Raw genomic sequence first — 13856 nt, 5'->3', positions numbered from 1 at the left:
CTCACATACTGCTGGATTTTTGACATGCACCTTTTCTAAAACTAAAACGAGCATCTTATTAGACCAACTATTTAAAGGAACAGTCTGAGATTTTAGAAAAAACACATAGACTCACCCTTGACAAAACCTAGTGAGACCACTTGTGTAGCTCTTAAATGTGAAGCTACAGTCCAGAGCTAACTAGCTTAGCTGAGACTGGACATCTTCAGTAAGTTTCTGTTCTCAGCTTAGAAAGTTAAGCACATGATACTCCATAAAACCACAACTTCTACACTTTTGCTTTTGTACAGATTAACAAACAAGATGTTTAGTTTGATTTTGTGAGTTTTACAGCTGCTAGTAGAGCAATTTTGTGACCTTTGAAGTAAGCCAAGCTTAATTCCAGCACTATTATGGATCCTACTGCTTTTCTTGTCAAGACCCGTCCTCCTCTGCCGGCCTCTTATGTGACTTTGATGAATTTAACATCATTATTCATCAGAGAGAATTGACGTCGGGCTGACAGTTTGAGTCAGTTTGTGGTTTTGTCAGTGTTTTGCTTGTGTTTTGCTTGTGGTTGGTTTATAAAAACCTAAAGTTTGTCAGAAAAAGCAGGTGGTCCTTGCTTCCTGTCTCTACGCTAAGCTAAGCTAAGCTACCTGACGTCTGCCTCCAACTTCAGATTGAAAGCAAGAAACCTTATTTCTCAAAAATATTTACTTGTTTCCCACAAAAATCCACATGCTACCCATCTCAAGTGTTTTATTAACGCAAATTGTATTGGTTTTTATTTGGACACAATTTGTATTGAACTTAACAGTTATGGGCAAGTGTGCAGCCAATTTAGGTTTAATTTTTCATACTGAGTAACAGATGGGTTTGGAGCATCATGTTCACATTCATTTGATTAACTGATAATTTAGCTGTCAAACACAACAGCAACAGAAGTGTATTAGAACTGAGATTCAGATACCTCCTTGCAAAATATCCAGACTTTATACCAATCTTAACATTGTCTCCCCTCCTGTTGGCACCTCAGCAGGTTGAGACAGACTCATCAAGTATGTGCACACAGTGTCTGACCCAGATCTACTGCAGTGTCAATATGTGAAGTCTATTGTTTCTATGCTTGAGAGCTTTTGCAGTCAGCCCTATTAGCATCAGGGGAGTAATTGTACAATGGGTTGGCGAAGGAGCGCTTGGCATCTTTCCAGGTCGAATCCTGCTGTGGACAAAAGTACACAAACAGACATATATCACAGTGCTGACTTTTGCACAGATAATTGGAGTAAAAGCTCCAGCGGCTGAGCAGAGACACCCTACCTCCACCTCCCTCGTCCAGGGGTAGACACTGATGGAGAGCCCCCGACCATCACTCATCCCAGGGTTAACTCTGGGACAACCACATGGCCTTTCACACGGGGACGGGAGCTGAGGGAAGGAAAATCATATACACCGACTTAAAATTAGGTGAGCGAGAGAGCATGAAATGCAGACGCAATTAAAATCAAATTGACCCGTTATACGCACATAATTACACCTCTGACCTCCATAAAACATTTCATCATCTTCCAGAGGTGGAATAATCACACACTGGTTAAATGAGTGAAGCAGATCTGTCTGTCTCGTGGAGATACTTGTTCACACCTACACCCTCTCTATTTATAGCTGCGTCCTCACTGGCAGCCGCACGAAAACAAACGTGCAGACATGCCAGTAGTGACACAGTACCTTATATTGCATTGTGGGAAAGCAGTCTGTATGTCACACATGTTGGCATTAGTGAACCATAAACCTCTGTAACATGCTCTCTTAAAATAACAGCAGCACGAGACCAAATGTCATCAGGACTCCTGTACACACTCACACACTCTGAAACAGCGCCATTAAAGCCATGATAATCTCCATCCTCAGAGCCAGTTGCGACTCTCGCTTTGATTACTGGATGAGACTCGCTGCACGCCCACGCGGCTAAAAACGTGGGTGCTTTCGGACATACAGCTCATTGGCTTAGTCATTTTTAGCAACACACACACAGACACTCATAAATGCAGACACATGAGAGTCATTATCCAGATAAAATGGCAGTGATTGTATCGTCTGCAGTGTTGGGATCTTTTTCAGTGAGGCCATGAATATCAGTACAAAAGAAACCAAGTTAAATATGTCTAGATATAATAATGTTACACCTGTGAAGTGTTGGACAGTTACTAAATATATTTACACAAGTATTCTACTCCAGTATTGTACTTCATTTACTATTTTCATTGTATATTACTTTAGACTCCTACTCCTCTTCATCTAAAAGGGAAATGTTGTACATTTTACCGCATATAATACATTTATTTGACAGTTATACTTACTGGTTGCTTTTCAGGTTAAGATTTAACTTAAAAAATGTGCTCAGATTGTAAAATACAAGATTAAACCAGCGGTTTTAAACATTTTTGGTTTGCAGTGTCTCATGTCACGTCTCTGATGCCTTTGAGTTGTTATCAGTTCTTTCATTAAGAGATTTCTCCTCTAAACTTCTCAGCTGGTTTAATTTAAGTTTTAAAAAAGCAAAGACTTGAGGAAACACATGCTAACATATTGATGCTTCAGCATTAATGTGTAATTGCACCACAGTGTGTAAATATAACAGACACACACAGAAATAGACACGTAAACCACAAAACAGTCAATAATAAATTAAAAATGTAATCTAACAGAAAGACTCAGTGGTCACCTTCTGACCTTCTCTAATGTTAGATCCACTTATTGAATAAACGGTAGAAAAATGAGATTTGTATGTCTGAGGAACCTTATGTTGCACAAACAGAATTCACTCATGACTGATTGGACATTTCTGTGTACTGACCTTTGCTCTCCAGTCGCAGTCTGGGCTATCCATCACCCCGTACGGCATCGAGCTGGGCTTTCTGTGGGACCAGAAGAGAAAATGCACTCATCATCACCACCGTCATCATCGTCACCAACAGCATAATTGTCAGTAAAATGAAGCCAAAGCTCACATGGAGTAGCAACGTTTCTTGCACAAAGCCAAAACGCAGACAGCGACTCCGGCTACCAGCAGCAGCAGCCCGATGGCGATGCCAACATACACAGCATCTAAACAAGAAGGAGGTACTATCTTTAATGAACTGCAGGGACTTTAATGGGATATGCAGGGATACAGTAAATAAATTCAGGTGAGACAGTTTGATAGAGACGAGCTAGGAGGTGCGTTTCTTCATTATACCCAGCTGTGTGTCCTCTGGTTTGGCCGTGGCAGTGGTGAGAGACAGTTTCTCCTTCACGTGGCAGCGGTTGCCTGTCCATCCTGGATAACACCTGCGATCAGACAACAGGAAACAGCGCAAAGTTGTGATGCTGATGCTCGGACAGTATGCTGCACGTTAGCATGGCACAACGTGGTTCAGTGAAGCAATGGATGCTAAATGTATGACACCTTTTGTGCAAGTAAGTGAAGTTTGAATCGATTTACTGATAACAACGGAAATAAAATGAGTTAAAATAGGGAGATCAAAGGATAATGCTGGTGATATTTCATTATGAACAAGTTCCATGCTAATTCCAGACAAACCATCAAGTACTATCTTTATAGCTAAGGTCTTGTTGCACTGGGTGACATGCTGAACACACACTCTGTAATCTATTTTGATTCAATATCACTCATGCTGCTGGAAACACTCATGACTGTGTGAAACTGAAAACAGTTCTCAACAAATGTGCTATTTACACCTGTTTGCTAAAAACTACAGTGCCCAGCTGTTTGGGAAATTACTGAGCGTTTTTAAATATTCAACTATTTAGCTGTAACCCTTTCATTGTTAAGCTGGCTCAGGTTGGCGGGAGTCCAGCCCTTTGCAAGGAACCAAAACAGCCTCACACCAATTATACTAAAATGGATAAAGAACATAAATCACAATATCTATTACCCCTAATATACCAGATATTCTCTTAGACCAATTTCAAAACCCTTACAGAAAAAAAAAAACTTGACAAATGGTCCAAGATTTATCTGCTGGACATCCAGCCTGGAAACACAGACTAATTGCAGCTTGGCCCAGTCTGGTGAGCTGCATCTTTGAGAAGGAAAGTAGGTTCCTCTTCCTCCAAGCAGAGACTCTGTTTCCAAGTCAACATCTGTTCAGTATCAGCTTAATTTCTGAGTAAAATTGACCTTCTAATGCGAAACACACAGCTCTCAGGGAAGCCAGGTTGTGTCATTATCATTCAGAGGGGGTCAGGGTATATACTGTGTGGCGGCCCTGCTGTGACAGTGGTTGGTCCCAGAGCCCGGTTCCCCCGGTGGATCATGCTCAGCAGAGAGGAGGAACGTGATGCAAATACTGAGACAGAGGTGCCCTCCAACACTGGTCTCAGGTTCTGCTACAACAGGGCTGTTATCGCTGCTGGACCAGCAACAGCCACACCACAGTGTGCAGTGAATGATGGCGATAAAGTCACGTTACATAATGAGAGAAGGCAGTGGAGGTGGAGCTACACCAAGGAATGTTGGATGGGGGTGTGGGGGGGGTGAATAAAAAGGGGAATCAAACCCAAGGAGGCTGAATGAGAGGCAACATTTCTGCCACACACAGCAGTGAAGTATCTTCACACTGAAACAAAATTTGTGAAGTCCAGCTGAAGTCACATTTAGTCATCCTTTTAGCAGAAATCAGTGTCCGTATAACATCAAAAAGGGTCTTAAATACTCCTTTTTCTCTCAGTGGCGACATGGGGTGTGTCTGTTTTTGACTGACAGCAGCTGGCAGACTGAGCAGCAGTTCTGGCGGCAGGATAACGAGAGAGAAAGTAAACAAACTTGTGGTTTACAAGCCATGTGCAGACGTGCAGTTGAAGACTGAGGACCACACCAGCAGCTAATCGGATCAAAGTGACTTTTGCAAACATGTTTACATATTGCTTACCGTGCTGCAGCTGACCAGCCTTTCGGCTATCTAGCTGACCTTAGCTACAGCAACCTTCACTTCAGCAAGCTAAGGTGTGGGACATGTTTGTGTTTTTAAGATAGATAAAAAGGAGACCTCGGTGGAAAAGCTAAAGTGGCTTGTTTTGTTAACCAGGGGAGCATCAAAGCACTTCATTCCCATCAGTTTACAGTGGACATGTCTTTATTTATGAAAAGGATAGAATAGTGACATCAATACTTTTTATTGTCTGTATGGAAACAAGTTCTCTTTCCCCATAGACAGACAACTAACCGTGTTATTATGAATCAATTTAAATATACATGTTGCAGGTTTGTATGTAGTTGTGGGAAAAAAAACTTGCAATTAAACCTCAGTTGAACTTTAAAAATCTCCAGCATTCTGACAAAACTGTGATTATCCAGAAAGTGACGTGACTTTAGTAAACGTCTTGCCTGCTGCACAGTTCACATTCAGTCTGTGGAAAAAGAAACCTTCTGACAAATGAGAAACGTAAATCTCTCGTCACTGAGGATTCACTGGAGCATAATGACCTTAGCATATCCAGCAGGATGTCTCATAATTGCATTCTTACTTTAAAAATGCAGAAAACTAGATTTATGAGCTTCCTTAAAGAAAGCTCCAACAGAGCGATTCAAGTGTCTATCTCAGGTGTGTTTTGTTTTTTTTGCCTATGCCAACATGGTGGCCTCTCGCCAGCTGACGCATGAGGAGCTTTTTGTGGTTGACCAGCTAAAGCCATTGGTAGTGTTTAAACAGTGACTGGGAGAATTCACCAGAGAATCCCAGGAAACACTGTGCTGGTGGAGACATCCTGATTAAGCTGTGGGGGATAAGCAAATTCCCACATGCTCTGTGGAGCATGCCTTTTCCAAGAAAAGGAATAAGACTGATGGGATTTCCATGTTTTAAGTCTCACGAAGAGAGATAAAGGATGAGAGGAGGAGTGTGAAGAAAAGACATGATACTTATCTTTGCTTGTGCATGTTTATCACTGTGACAGAGTGTGTAGGTGCGTGCTTATAAATGCATGTTAATCAGTGTGAGGGTGAATTTCATCTTACTTGCAGACGGGCCCGTGTCTCTCCACAAGGCATGAGCCTCGATCTAGACAATACAGTCGAGGACACTCTGAAAATCACACAAAAGAAACTGACCATCACTGCTGAATGTCTTACAGAAAAAAATACACAAAATAATAAAAAAAAACCCCTTCAAAGCTTTTTCCTCTGCTCTCTTTCTGTGTCACCTGCCACCATCATTTCTCTTTTCACCTGACAGGAAACAGGTGCACGCTGAAGCATGTTGCTGCTCTGACAACAGAACATGAAATCCGTGAGTTATGTTGCCGGAGGAAACGGTGCACTGTTGAGCGTCAACCATTACCCTCTGCAGAGAGCGTCTGCTGCTTTAGTTCATCCTTTTTCTTCTATGGTGTGCAGCTGATGACAAATATTGTTCCTTTTACAGGCCGTGTGAGGGTTATCAGGGTTGCCTGTTAAATAATCATCACGCTTGAAACACCATTATAAAAACCTGAAGTTCTGCACAGCCTTGATAAAGTGACTTTGGCTTGGCAGCGAGTACAGGCTAAATGTGAGGTTTTGGTTTTACTCCTGAAAACGCAGGAAAGCAGAGGTTTTAATGGATTTTGTCAGCTCGCTGTAACCTCTGAGGTGTGCTTTGAAGACTAAACAGCCAGGCTTGAAAATGTCCCAGTAGTCACTGCTAAGGCTGGAAATGAGCAGACATAAATGAAGTTTTGGCAACACTTAAGTCAAGACTGACTGGTGACTCGTGGGAGTATGATACATATATATATAAATAGCAAAATCCATGCATTTAAAAAAATATTGTTTTTTCTAAACAGATAGAGGACAGCAACGTCCCTCCAAGTCTGAAAGTCTTTTTTTTTTACAGAGAGGGAGAACTACACTTAAACTAAACTGACAACAATTGATGCAAAATCAATAAAACAATTTAATTAAAACATAGTCACCAATCAGAGTGACAGCTACCTGAACTATAGGATCAAAAGTGAAGAGCACGGAGGGGCATCAGACCATGCTGAGGCACAGAATGAGTTTATCTCTAAAATCAATGTGCCTCTTGCGACACGTCCGAGCTTCAAGGCCGCGGATCATAAAATGGACCATGCCTTGATGGCAAAAAGCATGAAAGGAGACGGCAAGTAAAAGCATGTTACCATGGCAGCTCGACTCATCAGAGTGAAAAGGAAGACAGTCGGCAGAGTGGTCACAACGCCGCTGAAGTGGGACACAACCAGGGGAACCTTCACACACCAGCTCTCCCAGCTCACACTGCAGCAGGGCTGGTGGAAAAAAAAAAACCAATAGATGCAGAGACATGAAATTGCTGAAGTATGAACAGGGGGGTGAAGTTTGACAGACGTACTCATAGATCACTATGAGCATTCCACAAATGGAATAAGAGAACTCATTGGTGCAAGCGCTGGTGTAAGGCTCGAGTTCCTGCATCAATGTTCAAACGGTTCAGCACTTTCACCACCAGGAAAACTGATGCCTAGACAGAAAAATCGGGCACTTTTTCAGCAATGTAACCCAACTGGTTTCAACCAAGAAAGCAATTATGTAAAGTCAATTATATTTTTGTAAGAAGACATTTAAAAACAAGAAATGCCTTCCAAATAAAATCCAAATAAACTGATACACCAGTGGAACAAAAAAAAATACAAGCAATAACCTATGTCTGCCAGTGATTGTTGAGATTTATAAGCAGCTATAAAAAGGCTGAATGTTAATACAGGATGCAGGACAGGATATAAAACATATGAGATGGACAAAACCAGATAATCAATCACATGAAAGCAGATCATAAAAATATAATGCAACCAGTACTGCCACATGGTTAGAAAGGGAAGTCAACAGAACAACACAGAAGAACACAGACCAGTATCTTACACAATTAAGCTTTTCTTTCTCATAGTCATATCTAGAACAGCCATGCAGACAATCTGATTTTATTTGTCCTGGTTTGGAGATGTCTGTCACAGATAATTATCCCTCCATGCCCACAGTGGAAGTGAATTTCATTTGCGCTGCTCAAAAACTTGGCAGAATGACAGTAAGAAAATGTACCTCCAGATTAGACGTATTATTGCCTCCAGTTAAACAGGACACAGCATTTTACATATAAACCGGCTTACAAAGACATTATTTTGGACGCTGAATGGTTCTGTACCACCGCTGTGACAAAGTATGTCTTTAAACCAACACTCAGACTGAACCAGCTGTATTTGAGAGAATTTACAAGAATCTGACAAAAATCTCTGTAGCTCTGCATGGGTCATAGCACCAGTCAAAAGCTCTACATGACAAACACACACACACACACACACTTACGGCAGCTGTACTCATCCTCTCCATTGGGGCAGTCTGGGACTCTGTCACAACGCAGTATGGAAGGCAGGCAGAGATCATTTGAACACTGGAAATGTCCAGCGGGACACTTATCCTGAGGAGGGACAGTGCCAGGTACCGCAGAGGGACAAAACTCTTCGTCGGACCTGTCGGCACAGTCCAGCTCTCCGTCACACCTCCAACTGGCTGGGATACACTGAAGGGAGTACGCACACTGGTACTGATCCACGCCACATGTCAGAGGCTGGGGAGTCAAAGGTTCTGAGGCGGCATGTCACAGGGAAGATACATGCACAAAATTGTAAATTCATTCAGAGAGCTTAACACACCTTCAGTCCTCTATTATTGATTTTAGACATCTCAGGAACTGTTTTAATACACATGGTGAAGAAACAGAAAGTGAGAAAGTCAGCTGAAGAACTGATTCAGGGGTGAAAGGAGAATGTCAAGGTTGTAGTGAGGAAACAACACCATATAGATTTAATTGCTTTTGCCCTCCACTGCCCTCTGTGCCGTCCTTTGATGCTGACCCAGTCTCCATGGTGAATTTATATGGACCTACAGGGCAACCGGGTCCATTAACTCACTACACTCTCCCTGAGGGTCCACACAATTTATGTGGAAACAGAGCAGGGGAGCACGGATGTTAGTGGAAAGAAAATGTGGGTAAAAAAAAGAGGTGAGTGGAGAAGGTGAAAATTGGAGAAATGGCATGAAAAATGGGCACTGTACTGAAAAGACAGGAAATGAAGAAAATAAGAAACTGAATGAAAGCGCAAAAACAAAATGAGACCACAGACAAAACTTTACCTTCGGCCAAACACTCTGCAGTGTAAGAGATGTCATCCACGGCAATGTCTGTCCACATGTCCCCACCCACCTCTGCCTGGAAGGTCACTCTGAAAGGCGCTGGGTTGGACAGGATGACATTAGCATATGTCCACCGGTTACCATGATTTCCAGTGGCTGCCCACATCAGCAGACTGGTGCCACTGGGTCCAACAGTGTAGACCTGATGAGATACATACCCAAACGTTTCAGGCACAGACACAAAACGATAAGAAGCAAGTTTTGATATTTTGTCGATAAAATTCGATTTAAAATGTATTTTGTTCTGTAATGATGAAACAATTTGGCAAAGAAGAATTACCTACAACAAAACAACACAGCACAAAACAGTCCAACCTAATAACACATTTTGATGCGGGACTAAACTACAGCTTACTTCACCTGCACATCTGTCAATAGCCAATACAAAAACAATATTCCTCTCATGTTATTGCTAACACACCAGTATGATCAGCTTCAGAGCCTGGATTAAGAAATTAACAAACGCTTTGCAACTGACTTGGAGTTTAATTAGTTGAACACTGCACCTGCTCCAATTTAAGGAATAGCACAGTTGTTAGACATTTCATACCAACATCAGTCCAAATTAGTTTCCTTTCTTAACATTTGCTTATTTGTTGTCTTGAAATTAACCCAGTCTATAAAGATGCCTGAGGAAGACATGAAAAGATAGATATGATAATCAATTTTGTGAGGTGACATGCTTTGATGGATTATTTCCTGGCAGGGAGACTTTGATTTCTTCCTGTGGGTATGAGGTGATTGACAGTAAGCAGAGTGCAAAGTGGTGAGAGGTTCAGTAAAATGGGAAAGAAATTTCTGACAAAAACAAATGAAGCCTTCAGGTTGACTGTGATGCATCTGATGTCTGTCATAAACTAACACTCTAAAGACTTTGAATTATTTATGGAGATGTAGTTCAGATTAAATCACCTTCAGCGTTCCCATCCTATCAGAGCCATGCATGTAGAACCAGAAGCGCAGGTGACACAGGCCGATACTGGCTGGGAATGGAGTCCTGGTTGTTACTTTGGCAATGTCACCCTCCCTCTGAATGGCTGAGTTTATGTACATGAAGTTCCCTCCGCCACCTTCGGAGATACACACAGTCCAGAACATTTCACATTTGCTCCTAATGTATGTAAGGCACAAGTAATATTTCAGGCTGATGAATGACAAAACTTGTGCAGAATCAAAAACCATCCAATTTCAGTTTCAATGCAGGAAGGAAATATGTGTCTTCTGTTAGTTCCAATATACAGTTTATGATATTTGGACACAAGAAAGTATGTGTGCTGTCATGAAATGCTGTAGCCTGCAGCCAGAAGCTGCAGAGAGCTTCTTCAGCTCGACTGGGTCGGGAAATGAGACAGCATCTGTGTGAGGCCAGAACAAAGTGGGAGTTTTCCACTTGAGTTAAAGGGGATTTAAGGCCATCATAATCCACAGTGCAAAGCAAACACTGCACCCACTGACAACACTAGACTCTTCTTCGTCTCTGACACAAAAAAAATCAAATGGAGTCTGTTCATTCATCCAGAGAAAAGCTGTTACACGTGAACACACATGTTGCTCCGATATCCAGATGTTGACTTCATCTGATAACCCTGCCATATCATGTCATGTGTACCTCTTGTCCTTGTTCACCTCTTCTGTGTGCGCTAAAGATGGTTTATTGATCTGCTCTGGAGTGAGATCATGAGTTCATTCTATGACACAGTGCCCAGTGTCCACATTCATCTCTCAGATCAATAAGCCAATCAGAAGTGGGTGTGAGCTCGCCAGCAGTCAATGGAAGGACGCATTAAAGCAACAGTGTAGAATAAGCCAACCGAGTGCACTATTACCAATGGGAAAAAAAACACAGCTTTCTACTCCAGTTTTTGGTTCATCTAAGAAAATATGTTAGATGATTTGAAGACTTGGTGTTACACACACCTTCCTCTAGTCCAACATCACCTCTACACCAGTGAATCCAGTGAAAATGAGGTGAAAGTCCTGCACAAAAATTATACCATTTCAGATTCTTTTACATCACCTTTCATTCTCTATATAAGATCACATCTGTGACACTACTGCAAAATAACTGCACTGAGGCTTGATGACAGCAAATGTGTTACATTTTCTTTCAGTATTAGCCATTAATTTTAGACACTGGATTCAGGTGACTTGTTGACCTGGGTCACTCTGTCCTTCTTGCTTGTTCTCTTTTGCTTAATTTTCTTTTCTTGAAGTAAAGTAAATTCTGCGTTGCCTCATGGTTTCCCTTCAAATTAACTCATACAATGAAAAATTGCAATTTAATTTTTCATTATTTTCTTGCTGCTATTGTTTGTTTATCAGAGTCATCCTCTAAATGAGTATTTATTTTCCAAGTCCAAGCAGCAAACAAAGAAATAAAGAAATACCAAGTACTTATGTATGAAAAAAAATTCATGAATGTAAATTACAGGCAAAGTCACAGTGAAATGAGGGTTTACATTACATTACATGGATGAGTGTACACATAACCTTAGCACAAATGAGGTGATTCATACTCCGGGATTCATTTTTAATTAATCAATTGCAGAAATTCTGTTTTGATACAACAGCATCAGTGTGCACAAAATAAACAACAAGCCCAGTGCTGTTAAGTTCACTTTGACTCTGGCTGCCATTGATCAGGATGTATTATTAACCCTGCCTTCATATGCCTGTTGGAAGCACCAATTCCCCAGCTGTCAAACTGTAATTACAAAGGCGCTGTACTGAGCTGACTGCGAGCCAAATACATGGAGGATGTCAAGAGGATGCGGGATTTGTTTGTTCTTAATTTTGAGAAAGCTTTGTTTGACAGCATTATTAATCTTTTACTAAAAAATGAGGCAGAAAAGCAAACAAATGCAGCATGTTTTGAATAGAAACAGGACCTGGACTGGAAATGTGTTAGAAAAACTCATATATTTGTGAAGCAAAATTGTATATGTGTAAAAAAAAATGTCACTTTTCAGTATTTGACCAAGATGAAGGTCTTTCACCCAACCTCAACCAAGTGCTGTGAGCACCTAAACAGTCAAAGAAAATTGATAAAACAACATTAAATGGTGAACAAATTAAACACACTGCCGATGAATGCTTTGCAGACACATTCAGTATCAAGATTACTGGATATAACCCCAGTTCTATGAGTATGCACGTGGCCCTCTACGTACATGCTTTTGCAGCTGCAGAAAAACTGTATTGCAAAATCCACGTCGTGGCAGAATGCGACAGTGGTGACAGTGACGAAACATTACACTTTCCATCTCTACTGTCAGTATTGTTTCTTTTAACAATGGCCACTGTGTTTAGCTAACGTCACTTGTTATTTGTTTGTGCCTAAACCAAACTGTGATCAAAGTGGAGCAGCACTACAAATCATATTTATTTTTCATCAGTGATTTATAAGCTTCAGAAGGCACAGACAAACGATGCTGTCCTGTTGATGATAGCATCAGATTAGAAAATACTTATTGTGTCACTATGGCAGACACACTGTTTAATTTGAATTACTTGTTGTTTATTGTGTAAATGTAATTTCCAAGAGACGAGGATGGCAACGGAGTGACTACTGACCAGGACTGTGATCACCGTGAGGTCCAGCTCCTGGAGTCTCAGTCTGATGACCGATCCTCCAATCAAAGTCATCATCAGCATCCTGAGAAAGCTGGCAGGTCTCTTCCCATTGGTTTTTACCCATGTTGAAACTGCAAGCACCTGGCAAGCCAAAGATGTAGTCTTCGAAAGAGAAAGATGGAACAAAAGTGATAAGTTTGGGCTGGGTGTTGTTTTTTTTCACTCCAACAATAAGATAAGAACCAATTTCTCATTTCTACTCACCACAGTCTATCTCATCTGATGCATCAGCGCAGTCGGCCTTGTTGTCGCACACCAGGTGGGACTCAATGCAGTAGCCACACTGACACACAAAATCTGTGACTGCAGGACAAATGACTGACTGTACCACACCTGAAACACACAGAGACAAAAAACGGGACAGATGGGAGGCAGAAAAAAATAATCAAGTGTTTCATCATTTTTTAGGACTGGCCCTCCAACCCTCAAGATAGGAAACTATCTCCCCATCTCCATCCAGATGAATCAAATCTAGCATCAGGGAAATGCTACGATGAGCAACTGTGTCTTATTAAAACACAGCCTTCCTGTTTTCTGCACCAAAGGACATGAGCAGTGGAGGAGACGGTAAGCAAAAGCAGACCTGTCAGGGAAATCAAAGCCTCCTTATTCCAGCTCCGCCTCGTTCGAGACAGAACAGAGAGTAAGGAAAAGAGATCAGGTGGATCAGAGATAGCACATGTAACTTATGTGTGCAGATGTGTGTGCACTGTTAAACTTCAAAGGGAGAAGACTTTAAGTGAAAGAATGAGATGAGCAAAGAATAGGAGGTCAATACCATCAAACTGAACATTCACTTTAGCATGCATTTAAATCAGAGGGAAGTTGTGTGTTAGTGTTATTTGTCCTTTTGTGGACGGCTCTCAGTCTCCTTTGGTCTCTTTGTGTCTGTAGGTCAGTATTTATGCATCTTTTTAAGTGTGTTTGTGTGTTGGGGAGGGAGGGTGGGGACATCCCACATGGTGACCAGACTTGTGCCAGGTCCTGTTTAATGCAGAACATCTGTTTGGGACAT

The 13856-nt window shown here is 41.5% G+C and overlaps 1 protein-coding gene across 1 annotated transcript in view; it reads right to left on the bottom strand.

Moving 5' to 3' along the window:
* Positions 1–727: 727 nt before the first annotated feature.
* malrd1 (MAM and LDL receptor class A domain containing 1) overlaps positions 728–13856 on the bottom strand; it is a 47758-nt gene continuing 34629 nt past the window's right edge. Inside the window, exons 22-33 of the mRNA XM_046371595.1 lie at positions 13046–13174; positions 12782–12943; positions 10121–10278; positions 9149–9350; positions 8321–8599; positions 7144–7269; positions 6002–6068; positions 3221–3312; positions 2994–3090; positions 2840–2900; positions 1303–1410; positions 728–1204 (exon numbers count right to left, since the gene is read on the bottom strand). Of these exons, the coding sequence (XP_046227551.1) occupies positions 1103–1204; positions 1303–1410; positions 2840–2900; positions 2994–3090; positions 3221–3312; positions 6002–6068; positions 7144–7269; positions 8321–8599; positions 9149–9350; positions 10121–10278; positions 12782–12943; positions 13046–13174 (1583 nt within the window). The 3' untranslated portion in view covers positions 728–1102. The remainder of the gene's footprint in view (positions 1205–1302; positions 1411–2839; positions 2901–2993; positions 3091–3220; positions 3313–6001; positions 6069–7143; positions 7270–8320; positions 8600–9148; positions 9351–10120; positions 10279–12781; positions 12944–13045; positions 13175–13856) is intronic.

This window comes from Scatophagus argus, chromosome 18 (genome assembly GCF_020382885.2).
Source record: "Scatophagus argus isolate fScaArg1 chromosome 18, fScaArg1.pri, whole genome shotgun sequence".
In the NCBI taxonomy this organism is placed as follows: domain Eukaryota; kingdom Metazoa; phylum Chordata; class Actinopteri; family Scatophagidae; genus Scatophagus; species Scatophagus argus.
This window is presented reverse-complemented; position numbering and strand designations above follow the sequence as displayed.